A 26,289-nucleotide genomic window follows, 5' to 3' on the forward strand; every position below is an offset into this window, starting at 1 on the left:
GGGTGAGCTAGAATCCTATTGCCTGGCCGGGCATGTTTAGCTAGAGAACCAAACACACCGAAAGAAACACAAATGAATTAGTTTCATCTTACAAAAACTGTCCAAGTTTTTGAATGGTTGGGCTAAGATAGAATTTGCCTCTCTCTCTCGTCCGCGACCGCGCCGCCCCCGCGGGCGGCCGGCCGCGCCTTCCCTCCGTCCCCGCGCGCGTCCCCCTCCCTCCTCCTCCTCCCCGCCGCCGTCGCCGGCGCCCGCCTCGGGCCTGGCCCGGGCGGCGTTGGTGGCGGCGGCCCCCAGCCCTTCTCCTTCTAGGGTTTCTCCGGCGCGGGACGGAGCGGCTCCGGGCGGTGTCCTCAGGTGGCGGCGGTCCTGCGCGGCGGCGGGGCGAGCTCCGGGCGGCGGCGCCGCCATTGGCGGCGGGGCTGCGCGGCGGCGCGGGCTGGCGGCGCCCGCCCGGCCCAGATCTGGGCCCTTCGGGCTCCATCTGGGTGGGGCGGGCCGGCGACAGGCGTGGTGGCTGCGTGGCCTCCAGGAGGCGGTGGCGAGCATCGATGATCGGCAGGGGCTGGCAGCGTCGACGCCAGCTTGCTGCAGCGTGGACGGTGGGGCTTAGCGGGCCCGTTTCGGGCCTGGCCGGGCCGGGGTGGCCTGGTATGCCCCGCTGCCGTGTCCGGACGGCTACCGCGACGGTGCCGGAGGCGCGGGCCTCCCGCACGATGGCGGTGGAGGTGGTTCCCTCCCGCTCGGCCTTGATGCTGCTGCTCCCGTCGCTCAGATCTTCTCTCCGCTCTTCTTGGCCTCGTGGTGGTGTTCGCAGCGAGACGGTGTTGGTGACGGCGCAACCGTCGTGGTGCATAGTTGGGCGGTGGTTTGGCTGGTCGGCTTCGATTGGCTGGTGGGGTTTGGCGTGCGGGAGAAATCCTCGCCGGTTCGTCCGGCTCCAATGCGCTGACACCAGCGGGTGCCACTATCCCTTCTTGGAGGGCGTCGGGAGTAGCTATCCCCCACCTCCCTCCGCATACTGGGGGAAACCCAAGGACTTGTTCGGGCAGCAGCGTCATCGGCGTCGCATCCCTTGGAGGTGCTGCTTAGTTCGCGGTAGTTCGGAGCCTTGGGCTGTAGTGGTTTGTTTCTGGAGGGCGCAGCGGTCGCGGGTCATCCGCACTTTGTCGAGCTGCCGTTGTTGGCATTTTTTCTTCTTCTTTTTCTTTGGGCTTGTTGTGCTGCTCGCCCCAGCATTGCGATGTGTACTTTGGTGGTTTGCTTTGGAATACAAAGCGGGGGAAACCCTTTTTCGGTAATGGTTGGGCTAAATTGGCTGAAAATTCCCCAGATTGATCATTTAAGATGTTTCGAATTGCTGTACTTTTTTTGAAAACTTGATCCATTCTTACAAAAGCTGTTTAGATTTTAAAATGGATGGGCTAAATTGGCTGAAAATTTCCTAGATTGATCATTTAAGATTGAACCCACATGTCATAATTCTCCTTAACTGATGGGAATAACTAAGCAGAATTTTGGAAATGAGCATGAAATGTCTATAAATGAATTTTCTCATTATCCGTTATTTCCGGGTCTTTTCGTTGCATTCACTTACAAGAAGAAACAACCACCAGCGTTTGGTGCAGCACTTGCATTTTGGTTCGTTCTTCTTCCTTTCCTTGGTCTTTCGTTCCGTCATATTCCAAACAACTGATCTAATTACAATGTATTAACCACTAATGCACCTTTTTTTTATCAAATCTCAGGGACATGGTCGAATCATGAGGCAGAACAAATTTGTGTTTCTTGTTACCGAGTCCTGGAGTTGTGGTTTTCTGCTAAAATCCTCTGGAGTTGTGGTTTTGTGCTACCCCAGCCCCAAAAGTTGTATATTTGTGCAATTTCCTCAACTGTATAAAACCAAGACTAGGCCAAAACACCGGTTGTAATGTTTGTCTAACAACTCTGGGGAGAAGGCAAGGTTGGGTCGCTCCCGCTTTGGAGAAGACAGACGCGGTCAAGAGCCGGTCGCCTCGAACCGGTGCCAGATGCCACTCGCGTTCAGAACACTACACGACCACACATCGCTGCATCCCTTGTCTACCGCAGCACACACATATATCCCTCGAAACTCATAAACTGACCCAGTCACACTATGGGATCCTTCGCGGTCCACTGCCCATACTATCCATGGTAGCTGCAATAGCAGGTTGCGGATGCACCTAAGATCTACCGAATAGAGCAAAAGTGTACAACACCTATTCATACACCAACCTAGGGTCGGACCTCCAAGAATAACTTCTCCATGAATAAACCGGACTACCACGCTAGTGGCAGTCAGTCAACACAACCACCATCAAACCGGACTACCATCTACTTCCTCCGCACCAAAATAATTGAAGTTTTATGATTTTCTTAAGTCAAACATTTTGAAGTTTGATCAAGTGTATAGAAAAGTCCGCAATGATCTACGATATTAATGAAAATGCATTTCATAATGAATCTAGTGAAGTAAATTTGGTTTTGTAGATGTTTGTATATTTTTCTATAGACTTGGTTAATTTAATGAAGCTTGACTTAAGACAATCCTAGAACTTCAGTTATTTTGAAACGGAGGGGGTACATAGGAATGCCACATAAGCAGTGATTTGTGGGTCTGACTTGTCAGATTGACATTTTTTTAAAGGTAAAACTGACAGCGTGCAGTTTGGTTAAATGGAGTTAAATAGAGGAATTTCTTTAAATGGGATAAGACCTGACACAAATGTGAAACTTAGGGGGTAAAAGATAGAATCAAATCATTAGAGAAAGTAAGTCAACTCACAATATACTTACTACTCCCACCGTCTTATAATAACAAAGTTTTTTTTTTTGCAAAAGTCAAGCTACACAAATGTTGACCAAGTTTATGAAAATACCATTCATGATCAGTCTAATGGCATTGATTTGGTACTCTATAATTTTTTCCAGAAATTTGATAAAATTTTGTAAGATTTGATTCTAGAAATTCTAATAAGCATTATATTTAGGGCAGAGGGAGTATTAAACATTTCTCCAGAACTGATGATAAAAATTACATTAACAGTGTCCAAATCAGCAATCGAGACTTGACCGGGCGTGTTAAAGGCCGTGCACAAGGTAAATTGGAGTTTTTTTATGTTGTTTTTGCGAGAAGGTAAATTGGAGAGTAAATGACTACAAAAAAGTAGGTAAATTATGCACAGCAGTAACATACACGTTTCCGCAAAGCATTGGGCACTACGTCAGTTTTCAGTTTATACAGACAAAGATGCCTTTGGAAAATGGAAGGTGGAAATCAACCGGGAAGCACGAGAATCCAAAAAAAAGAACCAAGAAAACTATGATGAAAGGAAGGACTATAACCTATTCGAGTGAAAGAAACTTCAATCAGAACAAGAAGAGGAAGAAAGGTGATGAAGTGAACTAGCGACCGGAAAATCAACGAGTTTCTTCTTTACCCAACAGAACATTAGCGTAGAAAGAATTGAGAAGGGAAAGAGGAGAAGAAACTCACCTCAAGCCCTGCTCCCAGACAGCAATTGAATCGATTCGACTCAACACAAAAGGCTCGGTCGATACAGCCAGCAGAGAGGAGCAGCAGCCGGCCGGCGGATACCTGGCCGGAGACGACTCCAGAGCTCGGGCGCAGGCGAGCAAATGCGGACGCGGTCGCGGACGCTTCCTCCCTGACGGCCGGCGACTACGGGTGAGGGAGGCGTCCACCTTTTGTACCCGACCGCCCGTTCGCGATTGCGGCGTCCGCGGCACGACCGAGTGGAGCTTGGACGCAGTACGAACAGGTGTGGGGGCAACAGGAACAAGGCCTTGACACTAGAACTAATCACTGGAGTAGTTTTATTCCGCGCGGCTTATTATTCTGTTGCGTCGGGGGCGGCGAGGTGAGGAGGAGGAGGATGAAGGCGTTGGGCGTGTTTTTTTTCTTTTTTCTTTTTTCGAAATCTTATCTGGCTGACGTTCCCTTCCCGCAGGTTAATTTTCAAAACCGCCAACCCTGTATACAACGCACACACGTAACATTCACCTTATGAACACAAAGTTCAGCTACTAATTTCGTGTACGCGCTCTTGGGGTCGCCTCACACGGGCGCTGTGGATTCACACCATCTATCGATGACACAAAATTCAGATAATATTGGATGGAGTCATATCATACTTGCTTCAATTCGTTGAATGAAGCACGCGCCTTAGAAAAATGTAGGGCGATACCCAGTGAATGCAAGGAGCCAATTGACGATGCAGCCACATGTGCTCCCTACTAACTGGTCTCCCGGCAAAACAACTGGCTTTACCAAGTCAGCGAGGACAGGCTGCGTAAGTTGAGTGTGGCCCAGCCAAGGAACAACTGTTGGCGTCACCGCCTGTTTTTTCGCCACTTGCATTTTAGTAACGGCGCCTCTGATCAGTCCAAGACAATGACACTCCGATACATAGTACGATCCTGTACTACTCTTCCGGGTTTTTTTTTCTCTTTTTGAGCCGCAAATCGTAGAACAATAGTTCAACGGTATTTCTCATTACATAAACAAAAGTATGTTACAAATGAGGGAGGAGCAAAAGGAAGAAAGAACAAAAAAAAAAAAGATCCTCCTTGTGAGCTTGGAGAATTCACAATTCAGTAATTAAACCTTGGGCTTGGTGGAGGGAGAGGAGAAGATCTCTGGCGAGGTCATCGCGGCTTATATTACCACCGCTCACCACGACATGCGCGTATGTTGTGTGTCTCCAGGAAACCAATTTGTCGGATATTTCTCGTGTTTCGTTATGGAAGCCTTAGACACAGAATTTTGATGGTATTCGTAGGAGAGCACTGGGGTTGACTTGCATGTACGGCCCGCAGGAGGACGCGGACAAGATCGCTTTCCTCGATGAGATGTGAGGGGTGCAAATTGTCTATCCGGGCCTCCGATGACTTTAATACAAACTAGCTAGCATGGCGAGGACAAAACAGTGACAACCTTCGGGAAGATTTTCCCGCTTCCCAAATGATTGCGAGCACAAACTAGCTAGCATGGCGAGGACAAAAACCAGTTGACAACCTTCGGGGAGATTTTCCCCGCTTCCCAAATGATTGCGAGCACAAACTAGCTAGCACGGCGAGGACAAAAACAGTGACAACCTTCGGGGAGATTTTGCCGCTTCCCAAATGATTGCGAGCTCAAAGAGTTGTATCTTCACGGTCGTCGCTATACATGGTCTAACGGGCGTGGCGCTCCCATGCCGGTCAAGCTCGACCGGTTGTTATGCATGGTGGACCGGGAGGAGCCGCACCCAAGCTGCTAGATTCTTGTCTACTCTACCGTTATGTCCGACCATTGCTCCTTTCTTGACTGCACGCCACACCCTCCTTCCCGGACGGCGTTTCCAGTTCAAGAGGTTTTAGGGCATGTACAATGATTGATAAGATAGTCTTATCTTAAGTTTTACATGTAAATTAGAGATGACAAAAAAACATGTCTACAATGGGTCATCTTCTAGTCTTATTTTTAATAATTATAAATGTTCTTAAAAATATGGTGAGACAAAATTGTGCTGAGAGATCATCTTTTGTCTTCTCTTAAATAAGATAAGACAAACCTTCTCTTATGATTTCTCTCTCCTCCACCTCATCATTTATCATACGTGACAGTCTTAAGATAGAACTATTATACATGCCATTAGGTCAAGCGGGTAGGATTCGAGAGAAGGTTGCCGATGATTGGGCGCGCGGTTGACGAGGTTGTACACCTCACTTGAGTCCGCGAAAGCAGAGAGAAATGAAAGGAGTTTCCAGCCAAGATATGATCATAGCTGAAAAGCATTAGTTAGCGTTCATCATTCGTGCACTCGTCAACAGTGTCTACCAAATACACCTCCTACAATAAGTTAACCCCCTGATCTTCAAACACACATCATCAACAACAACGCCCACTTCATGTACAGAAGAAGAAACCGCCGGGCAGGCCGGACCAGCGTTAATTCTACAAAGCTATCACTTGCACGCCTACTGTCCACACCCATTTACAAAAGCGAAGAACATCGGCGCGGCGACGCTAGCGAGGATTCATCGCCATTCTGGAAGGGACGCCGCTGCTGGAGGCGTGGGATATATCGAAATGCTCCCCGGTGGTCGTTATCAAGGAGTTCGACGTGGATTGGGTCAGCGTGCCTGAGGAGCTCATCTCCATGGAGGTTACAGACATGAGCTCTTCTCCCTCGGGCAAAGCGCTCCGGATGGCATCGAGTTCCCTGGCGATTTCGGCCATGTAAGGCCTCGCGTCGGTGTCGTCCTGGCAGCATTTCAGGCCCAGCGAGAGGAACCTCGTGGCGAACTCCGGAGGGCACCAGGACATTCGGCTGTCGATGATTCCAGAAATGTCTCCGGATCGGTAAGCCGTGTTCACCTACATTAAGGATCAGGTTAAATAGGTCACTAGTAAAACTACTGAACGGTCAAACAAGATTCTCAAAAGCTAAAATGTAAGGCTGTGTACCCTGTTTGTCACCTGCAAACAGTTAAATTGAACTGTACATTAGATACGGATCAGGGTGGGAACCTCCGTACCTCTCTAACGATGTTTTTACCGAACTGGATTGGCTTCATCCCGGTCAATAGTTCAAGCAGTACAACACCAAGGCTATACACATCGCTTTTTTCTGTCAGTTTGTGAGTTAAGAAGTATTCTGGATCAAGATATCCCTGGCAAAAGGAAACAGGATAGATACGATGAGCCAAACTTGCACACTACAAGTTGAGTAAGTATGCTCAGCTGTTTCCTATTGTGTGGCATGGAACAGCAGTAAGTAGATTGTTGTGGGTGCAGATCTTGGTACATTGACAATGAGACTTACTGGGGTGCCCTTAACAACAGTGGATATATGAGCTGGCAATTTTCCTTCAATATCTGGGAACGGAGCAAGCCTTGAAAGACCAAAGTCAGCCACCTTCGCTACGAACTTGGAGTCCAATAGAATGTTGGTGGCCTTAACATCACGGTGAAATATAGGAGGATCTGCCTCGGTGTGTAGATAGAGGATTCCCTTTGCAGCACCCAGTGCAATATGCAACCTCTGAGCAAAGTTAAGAGGTCTTTTACAAGTTGCTGCAGGAGGTGTTAAATTAGATTAGGACTTCATTTTATCAACGATCAAACAAAAGAACACGATATACCAAAATGCATCACTGATAAACACAATAACTATAAATTCCGGGAGACGGGCTGGGATAATGACCGACTTCAACTACACAAAGATGTTCATATGGGGCGAAAAGAAGCTAAGAAAACTTGAATGTGCAACTTCCCGCTTACTCACCAGAAAGATGATCACGTAGAGTGCCATTTGGCATGAATTCATACACCAGCATCTGCAAAACACAATCATTTATGAGCAACAATTACTGCAATCTGCAGATACTCTTCCATATATTATAAGCTCACCAACTCTGAGGTAACTGGAGAACCCTAACCATAAGCACGTTTAGCACAACATAACGAATATATTGTTCTAACATAATGTGCGGGATTGTGAGAGAATTTCAACACTATATTTTATCCTATGTAAATGATTCGTAAATTGAGACACACCTGCTCATCTTCTTCATCACAATAGCCAATCAGAGATACCAAATTACGATGATGCAATCTTGACAGCAATTCTATTTCTGTGACAAATTCCTTTGAACCTTGCAGAGAATCTTCGTGTGCTCGTTTGATTGCAACGGCTGTTCCATCAGCTAGTTTTCCTTTATAGACTTTTCCGTAACCTCCCTGACCAATTTCAGCTGAATCATCGAAATCATTTGTTGCTGTAGCCATTTCTTCAAATGTGAAGGATCTCACACCATCAATCTTGACGGAATACCTCGACAGTACTGCAAAATTATCAACTTCTTCAGATGTTGTGGATTGAATTTTAATGTCCACTGCAATTTCAAAGTTTACTTGCCATGGAATGCATTTTGATGAGGTCAAGTCAGAAATGATGTGATAAATTCACAGCTTAAATACAATTTCCAGTATTACAAAAAGACTGTAAAAGAGTAACTTCATACTAAAATAAAGATGCTCCTAAGCACCAGTGACCAGATAAAGCAGCGAGGAATTTCTAATCTGTCAGACAATAAGGTTTTAATACACAGCACGTGAAAAGCTATGTTTGCTAAACAAATATACCGACTTACATGACCGCCTCGAAACTGTTCGACGTTTTGAGCGTCTTCTCACTATAAAAAGTGTAGAAACCACTGAAACTGCGATAGCAGCAATTATTGTTCCTGCCAAAATCCCAGCTAGTGCGCCCTTGTTTAAACCTGATGACACCACAGTTGGAAAATCTGCAAAAAAAAAAACAGAGGCAAAACAATAAACAAGTGGATCATAGAACTGGATGGAGTATTTCAGTGCAAGTATGAAGCATCGAGTGGTGAATTTTAAAATAAGAAAAATATAATCTAATTCCTCATTAAGTTAGTATGCCTTTTGAGAAGATCTCAGAATTTTTCATTTCCGTGGAAACATATTAGGGTATGGATCCTAAATTCCTCAATCTCCCTTACCTTCCGAAGCGCCTCGTGAAGGACCGTTCTTTGAGAAATTCTAGAGATATTAACAAGGGTACGCCCATTTTCAAACTTTCATGTTATGAAAAATACCTTAATAAAAACACCATAAAATTCATGGCATATAGGCAGATGAAGGCAAAAATAATAATATTATTATGTTGCATGCAATACTTATCAATATTTAACATAATAGCGCTAAACACTTGTAATAACATAATAACGCATATTATTCCATGTGCTAGGAGAATCAGTTAATAATTCATGGATTTCTAATTCTACTAGCATATAAACAGCAACAGAAGTTCTGCTAATATCCCATCGCCTGTCTTAGAAAAATAAATACAGACAAGGAACACACTAGTATGTTAGAATTACGAATGGCATCCCTTGGTGCAAAGTGAAGTTTACATACCATCTGCATAGGAACCAAGCGTGAAATTGAGAAGCTCGTACGGACCAAAAATGTCTGATAGAGTAATTTGCCATCCAGCAAGTAATTGCCTGAGCCGCATAACTTCCGATATCGTGAATAAATTAGTGTTATTTGGGAATAACTTCAAATGCATATTCAGCCTTGGACCAGCCTCCCATGTGTACTGCTCAATGTATAGCTGGTAAACACTCAGGTCCAATACAGAGGTCGAGTCGATCTCAAAGGCTTCTTTGTAGGAGCGGAAGTCTGCGATCCCTGGACTCTTCAGCCGAAATCCAACTCCCAAAGGCACAGCACAGAAACAAGGTAGAGGGGATGATGGACTGTATTCATAATTTCTATCCGTCGGGCAAGGAGCGCAGTTCAAACTAACTTGTGGCCCATGTCCAGATGGTGCGTCGTTTACAAATGTGGGTTGACAAAGTCCGGCTGCTCGAGCTGGATTAGAAGTGTCACATACGCGGTTTCCAAAAAGCCTGCAGCACAATGATGGTAACGATTATTTGTCACATCAGAAAGAGAAATGGTTTGATTTATAAAGCTCCTCTGATCATGTTCACAATACCCCTTCCTTCTCAACAGACCGGTTTCAGACTATTCAGCAGATTTTTCAATGTCCTCTCTGTCACAACATATCTTTTCTCTCTCCTCTCGGCTACATCATCTATTTTCTCTCTCCTCGCACTTGAAACAAAAACACTAGGTTCCTCTCAAAATTTATGACAATTTGAGATGAAATTTCACAGATTTGTAACTGAATTACTATTGATTACTGCTTTATTTTTCAATTTTTTGTGTGCAGTTTGAATTTTGGACCCAAAATTGAACTTCAAACTAAAACATAAGGTTTCTCTCAAGCCATATGTTAATTTTAGATTAAATCTTAACACATTGGTCACTGAATATTCCTGATTTACTAGAATTGTTTCATTATTTTTATGCAGTTTCAGTTTTGGAACTCAAACAACAAATTTCTCTCGAACCTTATGTCAATTTATGCTGAATTTTACCAGATTTGTCACTGAATTATTTCTGATTTACTGGAATGTTTACAATTTTCCTGCACAACTCGATTTTTTCAAAAAAAAATCTACCTACGAGAGAAAAGAGATGGCGTAGCATAGTGGAGGGGGGGGGGGGAGTGAGGGAGTCTGGCGTGGCATTGTTGACCAACATGAAACCAGAGTGAAACAGGTAAAACTCTCAATTGAGAAGGAGAGGGTATTGTGAACGTTTTTCCGAGTTCAGGGGGGTAAACTGAACCAAATTTCAGGCTTGTAATGTGAACCCATGGGCAAGTTCATGGGTTAGAGTGGAGTTCTCTCTATCAATATTATATTTGTCTGTATTATTTGATATTTATTAACCTTAATATTTCTTTTATGAGGAATCATTTTTTAGGAATCCGTTTCTTTTATCAGTATGCACTAGCTAGTAGCAATCAAATTTCCATACTCCCAACAAATTATACAGCTGAACCTGGGCTATGTGTATGCATGTGCAGGAAGTGCAAACTGTCAACGAAATTTTCCATGGCAAAGAACATACAGTAGAGTGACAGCTTTTGGAGGCTCAAATGCATCTGGAATAGTGTCAAGGATGTTGTTTTGGAAGTCCCTGCATTATTGGAGAGAATACATTACACATGCATACCACAAACAGATTAGTAGAAAGTACATACACAAAGAGTATCATACAGAAGAAGGCTTCTGTTTCCCGTAAAAGTGATACCACTCCAGATTGTCGATGGAACAGCGCCGCTGAGATTGTTCGCTTCAAACGACCTGTAAAACGACTTCTTCATATATCTCTAACAAAATAAATAGCATAGTGCTGGCAGACATACTTGTAATTGTAAAGTAGGACCGGTCTTTTTAGAGGTTGTGCAAAAGCTTTACTCATCTTTTCACTAAGCAGAAAAGCAAGTTACTTACAAGAACTGAAGATTAGGCAGCCCGGAGAAGTTTGCCGGAATAGTTCCATTAAGAAAGTTATGCGACAAATCACTGTCAGAAAATATAAGTTAATTTGGTTATTTTAAAAGGTATAAAAAGTTACTAAGAGCATCATACATCTTGGTGACATTTGAAGCGAGTTTATTAGTTGGTATAGATCCTGTCAGTTGGTTCCAGCTAAGATCCCTGCAGGTGGATGCCAGAATTAGCAAAGAGATGTGAATAATCTCCTAGATATCATAAGCTGAATGACTAATCTTCTTATTAAAAGATAATTACTTAGAAAACATATTCTGGACAAAGCAATTGTTCCAAAATTGGTGCTATGAACTAACAATAAAAAGGATAATCTCTGATAGTAGGGTCAGAAACAGTAAGAATGAAAAATGAAGTGCAGCATTTATTTGATCTGGACTTACAAATAGCCAAGGTCGGGTATGCCACTTAGATCAGGAATAACTCCTTGCAAACTGCAATTCCTAAGACTCCTGGGGAGATGAAAAAGGATTATGAACTTCAATATATGTCTCCATTTTTGAATTTAAGTATGATAGAGAATGCACGTTATTGAGATTCAGTTCATACAAAATGAAAATATTAGGTATTTGGGAAAAAGTCCCCTATCCAACAGGGCCTAATTGGATAGGCACTTGTCCACAAATACTTAAGATATACTCCCTCCGTTCATAAATATAAGATGTTTTGAATATTTCAATATGGACTACACACGGAATTAAATGAGTGGACAAACACACTAAAATGCGTCTATATACATCCGAAACAGAAAAAAGTTAGAACATCCTATAATAGTGAACGGAGGGAGTACTTTTTATTGAACTCAACAAACCCAAAAGAAATTACGTCCATCCAAACGCTTGCCCCTCGAGAGAAACAAAATAACCTATGTAACTACAATCATAGAGATCTCTAGAGATGTGGACCGAGTGCATCCTGATCTGGCTGCTATATGAGGGTCTTCCAGGGGAAGAACTGCGATATGAGGCAGTGGCTTTAGACATCATGGTGGGGACCGAGCATTGGCGGAGTGCATTACACCACCGGTTTCATGAACCGCCATGAGAGTAGCCTTTAATATGCTTGCCATGAGAGCAATGCTTTATTCCCTTTTATCAGACCCTGGAGTATCTTTGCACAGCTCTTGTAAAAAAAATTTCGAGGAGGATAACCTCCGGCCTCTGCATCATGTAATCCACACAGCCAAACAACTTGTAACTAGAAAACTTCTCTTCTTAATTAAATGATGCCCAAAATATTAGCATGTCTAGAAGTCAAGAAAAAATTGAAAAGTTTTCCACAACAGACACAGAAGACATCATCTACCATGCCTCAGTTTTTCATATCTGAATTATCCACATCGAGAAACGAAAACTACAAATCCTGCTAATAGTACATACCCAGAAGAACTTTTAGTTTAGTACTATCCAGCATCCATAGCATGATTTCCCTTTTTGTTTCTCCGTGATTATATAAGATCTTGAGTACAAGCTTAGATGCAGGTTGTGTTAGTGTTACCGACTTCTCCATTGGAGTTTTTCAATACTTCCGGAGGTGCTAATTTGGATTCTAGTACACTAGTACACCTGAAGCCTCAGTGCACAGATATGGTTCTGGCTTACTCATATCTCAAGTCTCGACACATACATTTCAAACAAAGTTTGTATTCACTCAACTTATGATTACCTATGTAAGCATATTTCTTAATATGATTATGTATGATATGCAGTCCCCTGCATCTTACTCAAACACTAAAATAAAGGATAGGACGGTATGAAGAAAGGTGTTGTACTCACAGCTTTAAAAGTGTCCGTATGTTGTTGTATACAGCAGGGATGGAACTTCCACTGAAGTTATTATTATCAGCCTGACTAGAAGTAGAAAGATGCAGATAAGAAATGCATGTTATTAGCTTGATAGCAGTATCAAGTTAATCTTAATGGAGAGAAGCATTCTGAGTGAGAAAAATATTTGTTATTGTTTAGTAGGCAGAATAAATTAGATTTAAATGACATTTAATACACCAGTAAAGTTATATCATAATATAATCCTGAAATTTGCAGCATTATTTAATCACCTCAGATGAGCAAAACTAAAGTAACCATCAGGCAACCAGCATACATATATTCTCTGAGAGAAACCAGAACACATTCTCTATGTCAAAGAAATCTCATTGGGTATATAAGATGGGCTTACAGTATTTTCAAACTACGTGTCTCCGCTAATTCTGGAGGAAGAGGCCCAGATAAATTATTGGTATCCACAAGCCTGCACAGTTAATAGTATGAGACAATTTAAAACACAAACTCATGCTGAATAATGCATAACAGGGAGAAAAAAAAAAGCTCAGAACTCAAAATAAAAGCAGAGGCCCACTTACAGATGAAGGAGCACAGGCAATCTGAACAACTCAGTTGGAATTCGCCCACTCAATGAATTATTGTTCATGTGACTAGAGATAAAAGAAGAGTCAAGATTATAACAATGCTTAAATAAGAGGCAGCGTAGGAATGAAAGTGAGAAGATTATGATCCTGAAACTTACAAATGCTTCATGCTTGTTAAATTACCAAATGATTTAGGTATGGGTCCAGATATTTGGTTTTGGTCAATCTGTAATCTGTTTAATTTCTGGAGGTAGCCAATCTCATCTGGTAGGGAACCAGATAGTTGATTACCATTCAGAGTTCTGCATAAAAATGAGGTAGCAACAGTGAAGATTATTACGAAGGGTTATGAATGTTTACTTGTATCCCGAAAAATTCTACTCATCTTCCATGCTAGAATTGAAGAAAAATACTAGACAGTAGCTGTTATGACCGGTTTGGTCTATAACCGAAAGAGGCCCACCGGGCCTTAGTATTAGGGGCTTGACCCACAAGTTATCTTAGGCAAATTATTTTAGAAAAGTTATCTTAGGCTAAAATTATAAATACTAGTTGTAAGACATCGTTTGAGATTAAGCAATAAAGATAGTTCTATCATATTGCCCGGCTCCAGAGGAGCCGGAACCCTAGCCGCCGCCGGCCTTCTTCTTCCTCGCGACAGCGCCAACACGCCGGAGCCGCCGCCCTCGCCCCCAACCCTCGCTATTCTGCCCGTATAACCTACGGAGTAGAGCCGGTAGGAACCCTAGCCCTACCAATTTGGTATCAGGTACCCGGGTTTCGACCATGTCATCTCCACCTCCGCATCCACCGCCGCCACCACCGCCGCTACCCGTCTACTCCACCACCGCCGCTGCCGCTAACTCCTCCACCGCCGCTGCCTCCACGCCGGGCACCACGGACTCGCTCCTGGCGGGCGTCACGGCGTCGCTCTCGGCGCCGCCCCTCCAGGCACCCGGCACCGCGCCGGGCCACGGGCGGCCACCAGCCCCCGTCCAACCTACGCCGCCGCCATCACCTCCCCCGCAGACGCAGCTCACCACGGAGGCCATGGCCGGCGTCCTCACCGACCTCGTCGCCGCGGTACAAGGCATCCGTCTCTACCTGGCGAGTCCCTATGGGCCGCCGCCACCACTCCATCCAGCCATGGCCGCAACTCAGCAGGCGCTGCCGTGGTACTCGGTACCGGGGGCCGTCACCGGAGGCTACCCGGCGCTCCCAGCCCAGGTGGCCGCACCGCCGTTGTGGCCACCATGGCCGCCGCAGCTGGCGCCAACCGCGCCACTCGCCGCCACCACGGGGCCGCAGTGGCTCACCTGGACTGCGCCGGCCGCGCCGTCTTCCGCCGCGCCGTCCCTGCCAGCGGCCCTGGAGCAGGGTCCTCCACCGCCCCCGCCCAGCCCTAACCTGGGCCGGTCGTCCCCGAGCGGGCTTCCGATCCAAGAGGTCTGCTTCCCGTCGTCACCCTCGCCACTTCCCGGCTGGCTCCACGGGCCGTCCTCGGCCTACCCGGAGGCTCGTCCACCGTCCGGTTTTCCGTTGCAGCCCGAGGCGTCGGGCGCCACCGGGAACTACGCCGGGCTTTCCCACATGGACCGCGCACCATCATCCGCCCTCCGCACCGCCGAGGCAGTGGGCCAGGGCGCGCCACACCAGCAGCCGCCCCGGTTCGCCAAGATCGACTTCGCCACATACGACGGCTCCGACGACCCGCTTAACTGGCTCAACCAGTGTGACCAGTTCTTCCGCGGACAGCGCATGCCTGCGTCGGAGCGCACTTGGCTGGCTTCCTACCATCTCCGCGGGGCCGCCCAGACATGGTACTACGCCCTCGAGCAGGACGAGGGCGGCATGCCCCCGTGGGATCGTTTCCGGGAGTTGTGCTTTCTTCGTTTTGGGCCACCGGTCCGCGGGAGCCGCCTGGCCGAGTTGGGCCGCCTGCCATTCACCTCCACGGTACAAGACTTCGCCGACCGCTTCCAGGCCCTGGCGTGCCACGCGCCCGGTGTGACGGCCTTACAGCGGGCGGAGCTTTTCATCGGTGGCCTTCCCGACCACATTCGCGTGGACGTCGAGATGAAGGGGCCCCAAGACCTTCAGACGGCCATGTACTATGCCCGAGCGTTCGAACAACGCGCCCAGGCCTTGACGCGTCCATCCGCGCCACGTGGGGGCCGACAGCCTATTCGGCCGTCTCCGGCAGCACCGACGCCATCCACGGCCGCCCCGGCGGCCACCTCGGCTCCGACGCGGCCATTTAGGCGTCTCACTCAGGCGGAACAGCTGGAACGCCGGCGCCTGGGCTTGTGCTTCAACTGTGATGCGCCCTATGCACCGGGCCATGTCTGTCCCCGCCTCTTCTACTTGGAGACGTCAGACGAGACGGGCGAGGAGACTCTGGAGGATGGCCTCGGCACCCCAGCCCTTGCGGAGACCGCAGCGGCGCCCGCGCCCGCCCCGGCCACCGCCCTCGTGGTGTCCCTACACGCGCTGGCCGGTATCCGTGATGAACGGACGATGCTCTTACCGGTCATGATCCAGGGCGAGCGCTTAGTGGCCCTCGTGGACACGGGATCCACTCATAACTTTCTGCCAGAGACCACCATGCGGCGCCTTGCATTACAGCCCACCGGCGGCGAGCAGTTGCGAGTCACAGTCGCTAATGGCGACCGTCTCCACTGCCATGGGCTCGCCCGTGACGTGCCCATCACTATCGGCGGCGAGCACTTCTCCATCACATGCGCTGGCATCGACTTGGGCTGCTTCGACTTCATCCTCGGCGTTGACTTCTTGCGCACTCTTGGTCCTATTCTCTGGGATTTCGATGCGCTGAAGATGACCTTCTGGCGGTTGGGCCGCCGCATTCGGTGGGACGGCATTGGGGGTACCGCACCCTCACCACCCCTCCAGCTGGCCGCGACCACCGCAACGGCCAAGCACCCACTCTTGGAGAACCTCCTACAGCAGCATGATGACATCTTCACCGAGCCACAGGGGCTGCCGCCCGCCCGCACGTATGATCATCGTATACATCTTCTGCCAGGCTCCGCGCCGGTGGCGGTCCGCCCTTACCGCTATCCGCAGTTGCAGAAGGATGAGTTGGAGCGGCAGTGTGCGCTCATGCTCGCAGCCGGCATCATCTGGCTCTCCACTTCGCCGTTCACTGCGCCGGTGCTTCTCGTCCGCAAGTCAGACGGCACATGGCGTTTCTGCATCGACTACCGTGCCCTTAATGCTATCACACTTAAGGATAAGTTCCCTATTCCGGTGGTCGACGAGCTCCTCGATGAGCTACACGGGGCGCGCTTCTTCACCAAGCTCGACCTTCGGTCGGGGTACCACCAGGTGCGCATGCACCCGGATGACATCGCCAAGACGGCGTTTCGGACTCATCACGGCCACTTCGAGTTCTTGGTGATGCCCTTTGGCCTCACCAACGCCCCAGCGACCTTTCAGGCTCTGATGAACGACGTCCTCCGGCCCTACTTACGCCGTTTTGTGCTCGTTTTCTTTGATGATATTCTGATCTACAGCGCGTCTTGGGCCGAGCACCTCCAGCACGTCGCCATCGTCTTCAACGAGCTTCGAGCGCACCACCTCCACCTTAAGCACTCGAAGTGCTCGTTCGGGACGCCTTCGGTGGCCTACTTGGGCCACGTCATCTCCGCCGACGGGGTGGCTATGGACGCCGACAAGGTGGCAGCCGTCTCCGCGTGGCCGACGCCTCACTCGCCGCGGGCTCTCCGCGGGTTCCTCGGCCTCGCCGGCTACTACCGGAAATTTATTCGGGAGATCGGGCTCATCGCGGCACCCCTCACGCGGTTGCTTCGCCGCGACGCTTTCGCCTGGGACGACGAGGCGACAACGGCATTCGAGGCCCTCAAGGGGGCCCTCACGACGGGCCCCGTCCTCCAGATGCCCGACTTCGACTGCCCGTTCGTGGTGGACTGTGACGCCTCAGGCGCAGGGTTCGGCGCCGTGCTTCATCAGGGCGATGGGCCCCTCGCCTTCTTCAGCCGGCCTTTCGCTCCACGTCACCTTAAGCTGGCGGCATACGAGCGGGAGCTCAATGGTCTTGTACAGGCCGTTCGTCATTGGCGGCCGTACTTGTGGGGCCGGTCCTTCCTCATTCGCACCGACCACTACAGCCTAAAGTTCTTGCTGGATCAACGGCTGTCGACCGTGCCGCAGCATCAGTGGATCAGCAAGCTCTTCGGCTTCGACTTTTCCGTCGAGTATCGACCGGGCCGCCTTAACACAGTGGCTGACGCACTGTCCCGTCGCGACTCCGACTTTGTTTCCTCCACCGACGAGTCCGCCGGGGCGGCCCTGTGCATACGCTCTGGGCCGACGTTCGGCCTCTTCGCCGACATTCGCCGCGCCACTGCGACGGCCGACGACGCCGTCCGTCTTCAGCAGCAGCTCACGACCGGCGACCTGGAGGAGCCTTGGCGCTTCTCTGACGGACTGCTCCTACATGGGCGCCGGGTCTTTGTTCCGGCGCATGATGATCTCCGTCACCAGGTGTTACAGCTCGCCCATTCGGCGGGCCATGAGGGTATGCAGAAAACCCTTCATCGTCTTCGCATCGACTTCTACATCCCTGGCGATCGCGCCCTGGTCCGCGACTGGGTTCGGTCTTGTCAGACATGCCAGCGCAACAAGACCGAGACACTGAGGCCGGCCGGGTTACTCCAGCCCTTGGAGGTGCCATCTCAGGTCTGGGCGGATATATCCATGGACTTCATTGAGGGCCTTCGCAAGGTGGGTGGCAAGTCGGTCATCCTCACGGTGGTCGACCGCTTCTCCAAGTACGCCCACTTCATCGCGCTCGGCCATCCATATACGGCGGCATCAGTGGCTCGGGCCTTCTTCGACGGCATCGTCCGTCTACACGGATTTCCTACTTCGATCGTCAGTGATCGGGACCCAGTTTTCACGGGCCATGTATGGCGCGACCTCTTCAGGATGGCGGGTGTCCAGCTCCGCCTGAGTACGGCGTTCCATCCTCAGACGGACGGACAGTTCGAGGTGGTTAACAAGGTCATTGCCATGTATTTGCGTTGTGTGACAGGTGATCGGCCTCGCGCTTGGGTGGACTGGCTTTCTTGGGCGGAGTACTGCTACAACACCTCTTATCACTCCGCCCTGCGCGCTACGCCATTTGAGGTGGTCTATGGGCGACCACCCCCGCCTATCCTTCCGGTGGATCCGGAGACAGCTCGGACAGAGGTTGCGGGTGAACTCATCCGCACTCGTGACGAGATGCTTGCTGAGGTTCGTTAGCGTCTCCTTCAGGCCCAGCAGTTGGCCAAGCACTACTACGACGATCATCATCGCGAGGCGGAGTTCACAATGGGTGATTGGGTGTGGCTGCGTCTTCTCCACCGCTCTACGCAGTCACTCGACCCGCGAGCAAGGCGCAAGCTCGGCCCACGCTACGCCGGGCCCTTCCCTATCTTGGAGCACATTGGGAAGGTGGCCTATCGTCTTCAGCTTCCAGCTCGCGCTCGCATCCACGACGTCTTCCATGTGGGGCTGCTCAAGCCTTTCCGTGGCGAGCCACCGACGGCTCCTCCGGCGCTTCCTCCCATCGCCGATGGACGCATTCTTCCAGAGCCGGCAAAGGTGTTGCAGGCACAGCTTCGTCGTGGCGTCTGGTTCATCCTCGTTCAGTGGACAGGCCTTCCGGAGGAGGAGGCTACTTGGGAGCAGCATGAAGAATTCCGCCAACACTATCCAGATTTTCAGCTCGAGGACGAGCTGTTTGCGCAGGCGGGGAGAGATGTTATGACCGGTTTGGTCTATAACCAAAAGAGGCCCACCGGGCCTTAGTATTAGGGGCTTGACCCACAAGTTATCTTAGGCAAATTATTTTAGGAAAGTTATCTTAGGCTAAAGTTATAAATACTAGTTGTAAGACATCGTTTGAGATTAAGCAATAAAGATAGTTCTATCATATTGCCCGGCTCCAGAGGAGCCGGAACCCTAGCCGCACCAAACCCTAGCCGCCGCCGGCCTTCTTCTTCCTCGCGACGGCGCCAACACGCCGGAGCCGCCGCCCTCGCCCCCAACCCTCGCTATTCTGCCCGTATAACCTACGGAGTAGAGCCGGTAGGAACCCTAGCCCTACCAATAGCACATATTTATGTTTGGATAAAAGTGAATATAGAAGAGTAAGGACATTAACCCACACAACAAATATTGCCACAAGACGAGGAAAGATTCAAAGATGTGGTACACTGTGTTCTTACTCGCAACACTCATGTAAATTGCACAATTAAACAAATGCAGGATGAGACACCAGCTAAAAATAGTTCTCTGGGTTCGAGCCCTCCACCCAACCAACTCTCCATGGGGTATACTGTAGCATACAGGAGCGAACAATTTTACTTAATTGTAACGCAACGAAAGACCTCATACGTCCTGCTACCTTCTTTCTTACCCAACCACTCCTCGGGCCGTATCTCTTCCCCTATTCCCCCCCCCCCCCCCCCCCCCCCCCCCGATGTTTCAAAATTGGAAATTCATCTCTCTTCAACAATGGCTCTCACATGGCCATTTCAGTTGCTCCGGGGCATCTCTGTCTGCAACTTCCCCCACATCCTTTTGCTTTATTTTCCCTCACTGGAACCATGCAGTGACCTGACGACACAAATGCTTCCCCAACGATCATCCATGTCACTCCCTATCTTCTGGTTTTGTAGCAACGCATGGGCTCAGTGCTAGTGTACACGTATATTTGAGAGAAAATATGTGTAGTCCAAAGCCACGTTGTTTTAGCCCATCTACTGGTTTTTTTTAATAAAAATAGAAGATTGGACCACTGTGCCTGTGTAAACAATAAAAAAGGATGAGACCAAAACACAAATGCTAACCCCAAATGCTGAATCAGATACATGGGCCCATATTTTTGTTTTGATGGAGAAAAGGACGGTAAATGTTGTGCCATTTTCAACATGCAGGGTTCAGTGCTTAAACTTCTGTAGCCTTGCAAGATAAACAGTACCGTGGTCATATCATACTAAAAAAGAGTACAAAAGTTAGTTTAGATAAGAGGAACTTACATAAGAGTGAGTGTTGTGATATTGCCTATCTCTTTCGGGATGTTACCAGTCAAATTGTTCCACATAAAATCCCTTCCAAAACAGAAAAATATAGAAGTTAGCTCAATATATGTTGGGTACCTAATGGAACAGCCTGAAAAGCATAGATGCAGAATAAAGAAAGAAACAGTTCAAATGGGACAAGATCTATCAATTCTTTTGTCTTGTTATATGTCACTCTAGTAAGCTTATTTTGCCAGAGAATCCGAGTCTTGCTCAAAAGCCACTTTACATTAAAAAAACATGAAGTGGTCCCTTCCAGCAAGAAAACATTAAGTGGAGGCCATGATGTGCAATATTGGGGGAAAACATGTTTTGTTTTTCAGGTAATATTAAAGAACCACTTGAATGCACTAAATTCAGTTAGCAGCTTTTTATACTTACAACTTGTTCAGCTGAGACAGAAGACCAACCTCTGGTGCCAAAGTTCCAGAAAGATTCATGTTAAACAACTCCCTACGTGGGCAAAAGGTATGCATTATTAAGCAGAAGGGAATATGACACATGATCATTATATTATGCATTATACAGAAATGATAGATAAATGAATAACAAGCAGATTTTAAGAGACAGAATAGGTTAAAGCAATAAAAGCATCAGCCAATGACCACTATTTTGGCCAGGAATTGCAAACTTAGTCTGAAACAGTAAACAAGAGGAGTACAGTACTGTAATGCTAAAAACAGTGTTAAATATTGGGGGAATTTGGTGACTTGTAAGGTTTGGTACAAAGTTTGAGTGTAGCAGTCTTTGGTGTAAGAAAATATCCTTCGATTATCAGCGACCCAAAGCGAGAGCTCCCGCAACCGCGTAGTCCCCGCGGGCGACCGGTCGCGCCTCCGGCCCCTCCTCCCCGAGCCCTCCCCCTCCCCTCTCTCCTTGCCGCCGTCGCTGGCGTCCGGCGCCGGGCCTGGCCCGGGCGGCGCTGGCGGCGGCGGCCTCTGGCCTTTCCCCTCGCGGGTCGCTCCGACGCGGGGCGGTGCGGCGCTGCGGGGTGCTCCCAGGCGGCGGCGGTCCGGCACGGCGGCGGTGCTCTCCGGCATGGTGGCGGGGGATCTTCTGGGCGGCGGCGCTGCCGTTGGCGGCGGGGCGGCGCGGCGATGCGATCTGGCGGCGCCCGCTCGGCCCAGATCTGGGCCCTTTGGGCCCCAACTGGGTCTGGGCGGGCCGGCGGCGGGGAGGGTTGTCGGTGTGGCTTCCGGGAGGCAGGGGAGCGGCGATGGGCGGGTGGATGTTGGCGGTGCTGGTGCCGCCCTGCTGCAGCGTGGCCGGCGGGGCTTTACGAGCCCAAATCGGGCCTGGCCGGGCCAGGGGTGGCCTGGTATGCCCTGCTGCTGCGTCCGGACGGCGACCGCGACGGTGCCGGAGACTCGGCCTCCCGCACGATGGCGGTGGAGGTAGTTCCCTCCCGCGTGGCTCCGGTGCCGCTGCTCCTGTTGCCTCGTGCGTCTCTCTCCATCCTCTTGGCCTCGTGGTGGTGATCTCGGTGAGGCGGCGTGGGTGGCGTCAAGACCGCGGTGGCGCATGCTGGTGGGCGGCGAGGTGGCTGGTTGGTTCCGGCCTGGTTGGGCGGTGGGGTTTGGAGTGCGGGAGAAATCCCTTGCCGGCTCTCTTCCGGCTCCGATGCGGTGACAGCTGAGGTTGCCACCATCCCTTCTTGGAGGGTGTCGGATGTATCCATCCCCCACTTCCTTTCGCGTGCCGGGGGAAACCCTAGGACACGTCCGGGCAGCAGCGTCGTCGACGTCGCATCCCTTGCTGGAGGTGCTGCTTGGTACGCGGCGGGTTGGATCCTGGGTCTGTGGTGGGTCAATTTCGGAGGGCGCAGCGGTGGCGGGTCATCCGCGCTTTGTCGCGCTGCCGTTGTTGGCATTTCTTTCTTCTTCTTTGTTCTTTCTCTTTCCTTTGGGCTTGTTGTGCTTCTCGCCCGAGCATTCCTATGTATCGGTGTTGGTGCTTTGTAATACAAAGCGGGGGGAAACCCTTTTTCGGTAATATCCTTCAAATAAAATTGGAGATGTGGAAGATCTCTAGGTAACAACGATTGATATTTCAGTCATAATTTAACTTGGGAGCTCCTTTTGTGGTTGTTGCTATTATTTGTGAGCAGCAGTTTGTTACGACTTGCAAGATTAGTTGCTTCAGCAGAGGGCTCACTGTACAAGTACACGGAATACCTTTTTTGTGGGTAACCATTAACATGGTGGAGAAAAAAAGGAAAGTGCGGTATAAATAAGGATGGTGTGTCAATCATACAGCTCTGTTACATGAAGATATGCATCATTGGGTATCTTGTGGCAGATGACTCCTGTCCAATTTGATGTGCATGGATCTCCTCTATTCCATTTCTTCAGCTTGTTCATAGGATCAATTAACCTGTCTTTGATAGCATTGAGAGCACTTACTGCATGTAAAAGAGACAATTATTTAGTCTTCAGCAGGATAATATTAATGTGTGATCTCAACAAAAATCATCATGTAGTTAAACTCATGTCCACTAGGCTACTAACTACTACTAGAATAATATGTGTATCACTGAGAGCTATATGTATGGTTAGGGTGCAGTCTGTGAACTAGTTTGATTAGTTCATCAGCATAACTGAATACTACTGGAGTATACATCGCATAAGTGGAATCTTCACAAGATGAGAAGAATGAGCTCTTCAAAGGTACTTTCAATATGTCCAAACATACAAACAAATAAATCTAACTAAATCTGTGCAGGCAAGGCATGTAGAAGTTAAAGGGATCCGATGCTTCGATAAGCTGACAGTGACCAATCAGGAGCCAATTCAAATTCTTTTCTGGGATGAGCAATTTCCAAGTAACAACTAGAGAGGTTACCTTCAGTAGGGTGAGTGATTTGTCCCCTTACGACGTCCACATGGAGAATGCACAAAACAAGCAGGATTGCCGCATACGGGAACCCTCCGAAGCTGGCCATGTCTGTTCAAAAGAATTAGGAGCAGCTTGGTATCAGTGGCAAAAGATTGATGCCTCCGAAGAAGCAAGTTGTGAAAGCATTTCGACAGAACCGGATTCTAAGAACAAATACTAACAACGTGCCTGACCCAGCTCTGCTTTGGCCCGGAGGGAGGGTTGATCAAAATGAAGCAACTCTCTTTCATTGACCAGAGAAAAATAAGGCAACTCGCATACTACTAATTGTTAAACACCGCGGGTGAATATAATTAAAGCATTGACAGTGACAACAAGACCATCCTAATCAGCAATCCAGACTTGGAGCCGACGTGCTAATAAGGTCGATGACGCGTATGCGCACAAGGTAAACAGAGTGGGTGGTAAACAAAGGGCTAAAAGCAGGTGGATTTTGTCACGGCAAGAGCATGCACGTTTCCGCAAAGTATTGGCCTTGATATCACCGGCATCTCCCAAAGTTACTTTGTTAGTTTTCAGTTTCCACACACACACACACAGACACACACGGATAGATTACCTTTGAAAAAATGGAAGGTGGAAATGGAAAAGTACGAGAATCCAAAAATGAGAAGGAACCAAGAAAACTATGATGAATGGACAGAAGAAGAAGAAGAAGAGAGGGGAAACAAAACTGTAACCTTAACCTGCAGACTGAAACTTTACTCTGAAGGGGAAAAAAAAACTGTAGCGAACTCGCGACCGGAAATTCAGTGAGTTCCTTTCCCCGGCAGAAAAATCGCGAAGAAAGAATTGCAGAGGGGAAGAGAGACAGTAACAAACCAACCGAAGAAACCGGCCTCAAACCCCACTCCCAAACAGCAAATTGAACTGAATTGATTCAGCGCAGCTCGGCCGACACAGCAGAGAGGAGGAGGAGGACGGCGGGCGGGATGGCGGATGGATACCTGGCCGAGGACGGCGACGGCGACCGGAGAGGTCGGGCGCGGGCGAGCAAATGCGGACGCGGACGCTCCCTCCCCGACGGCGACTGCTACCCGCTAGGGAAAGGGGGGCCTCCGCCTTTTGTAAGCCACTGTTGCTGCCGCCCAGCGGCGCTTTCCACCCGCTCCTTCACGATTGCGGCGTCCGGGGCACGGCCAGCGGCGAGCGAGCGAGTGGGTTGGTGGGGCTCGGACGACGAACAGGTGGGAGGGGGGCGAGAGGAGGAGCGAAGGGCCTTGACCGGTGCCACTGCTGGCACTACTAGTAAGCAGCAGCGCCAGTAGTTTATTCGCGCGGCTTTATTCTATTGACTGTGGTAGCGTCGGGGTGGCGCGGAGGAGGAAGGAAGGAGGGAGGAGGCGTCCGCCGCGGTTCAACGGGTGGGCGACCGCTGCTGCCCGTGCCGATATGGCTCGGGGTTGGACTTTCAAACCTCCCGGAAGCCTGGATTGCCTTGCCGGGACCGCGTGCCCGGTGCCCCCACGCAAATCTCTCGTTTCCTCGAGGGAGAAAGTGTCGGGGTGGATTGTTGCGGTTGCCTCTCCCGTTCGCACCCGTGCCATCATCCGACGCGACGGGTTGGGGCCGGGCCATGGTTTTGGCCTGGTTGGTTGGTGGTGATTTTTCCTGTGGTTGCCATGCTGACCTCGGTCTGACTAGTAGCGCTGCGCTCTCCACACGGCTGCTCTCCTTTTTTTTTTTACTTTTTTTTTTTGACGGCGACACGGTTGTTCTTGGGATGGGATGGACGGTCTAATATATGTGCGATGTGGCTGCTGAGGTGACGCCGATGGTGCAACAAAAGTTGCACTGCGGATTGCGGAGAAGTTGCGCCTTCACGGTACAAAAAGTAAATTAAAGATGAGGTCTATGTCAATCCATGTTTTAAACCGCTCGAAAATGAGGTGCGGGAAAGCGGTCCTTTGATTGCAATCTCTTATCATATGCAACTTTCTTTTTCCCCTACGCTCCCACGGCTAGGTTTTTCTTCCTCTATGGAGATTCGGTCGCCCTGAGTTCATCCCTCTAGCGATCTACGTAGACGTCGGCCTGCGTCGTTGGTGGTTCCCTAGTCTGCACTACGATGGCTTCTCCCGCGGATGCCAACTCGACCACGAGGGGCGGCACGGCGGCGGCGGCAAACCCTAATCTGGAAGAATTCTTCGATCAGCTTGATCTCAATGACGAAGAGTTTAATGATGTGGAAATTGATGAGGATGACCCGGAGATCAAGGAAAGCGTTCGATGGCTAGCCCTGGCTAGGGTTCATATCGAGAAAAACTTCTCTCCATCTGCCTTCTACAAGGATATGAGGGCTGCTTGGAACCCTGCGCAACTGGTGAGATTCTGGCCTGTTGGTCCTAATAGATTTGTTGTCTAAGCTTCTTGCTTGGGGGATTGGGAACGCAGAATGATGCAGGGGCCATGACTCTTTCGCAACATGGCGGTGCTGCTATGCCCGTATGATGGATTCAGTAGAGCTGAGGACGTTGTGTTCGTCCATATGCCGATTTGGCTTCAGGTCCATAAGCTGTCAAACCCCTTTTGTAAGGAAAACATCGTTGAGAAACTATTGAAGGGGGCTGGTGAAATTCTGGAGATGCACCTGAATGGGAATACCCGTGGAGACTACGTAAGGGTGAGGGTGAACCATGATATCCAACAGCCCCTTACAAATTTATGAGCATTGTCCGTGCCAAGGAGCGGCAGGTTTACTTGGTACGTTATGAGAAATTGGCTCGGTTCTGCAAGGTTTGTGGTCTGATTGGTCATGAGCACAAGGAGTGTGGGCTGGGAGTTCATGATGAAAAAAAAAGCTCAAGTATGGGGATTGGCTATATGCTGATGGCCCGAACAGATCAAGGTTAGATCCCAATCAGGGTAAGTCGTCCGGTCCTCGTCAACCGGAGAAGAAGGGCAGCCCTGCAGGTACTCCATACCCTAGTCAGA

General features: G+C 49.3%; 1 protein-coding gene across 2 annotated transcripts; it reads right to left on the reverse strand.

Annotated features, from left to right (window-relative positions):
* Positions 1-5,801: 5,801 nt before the first annotated feature.
* On the reverse strand, positions 5,802-24,833 carry LOC123071208 (probable LRR receptor-like serine/threonine-protein kinase At1g06840). 2 transcript variants are annotated; one of them, XM_044494722.1, is made up of 21 exons: positions 24,303-24,833; positions 23,302-23,403; positions 22,714-22,861; positions 20,842-20,913; positions 20,419-20,490; positions 13,510-13,653; positions 13,346-13,417; positions 13,162-13,233; positions 12,762-12,836; positions 11,370-11,438; positions 11,068-11,136; positions 10,930-11,001; positions 10,693-10,779; positions 10,544-10,612; positions 8,975-9,471; positions 8,182-8,334; positions 7,586-7,872; positions 7,314-7,365; positions 6,852-7,102; positions 6,565-6,699; positions 5,802-6,403 (listed from the first exon to the last, which is right to left on the reverse strand). In XM_044494722.1, exons 2-21 carry the CDS (start codon positions 23,399-23,401, stop codon positions 6,053-6,055), a joined length of 2,847 nt encoding a protein of 948 aa, XP_044350657.1. In that variant the 5' UTR covers positions 23,402-23,403; positions 24,303-24,833; the 3' UTR covers positions 5,802-6,052. The 2 variants fall into 2 exon arrangements, with proteins under 2 accessions (XP_044350657.1, XP_044350658.1); XM_044494723.1 differs by lacking the exons at positions 23,302-23,403; positions 24,303-24,833 and having other exon boundaries at positions 20,871-20,913.
* Positions 24,834-26,289: the final 1,456 nt, after the last annotated feature.

Source organism: Triticum aestivum, chromosome 3B (genome assembly GCF_018294505.1).
Source record: "Triticum aestivum cultivar Chinese Spring chromosome 3B, IWGSC CS RefSeq v2.1, whole genome shotgun sequence".
In the NCBI taxonomy this organism is placed as follows: Eukaryota; Viridiplantae; Streptophyta; class Magnoliopsida; order Poales; family Poaceae; genus Triticum; species Triticum aestivum.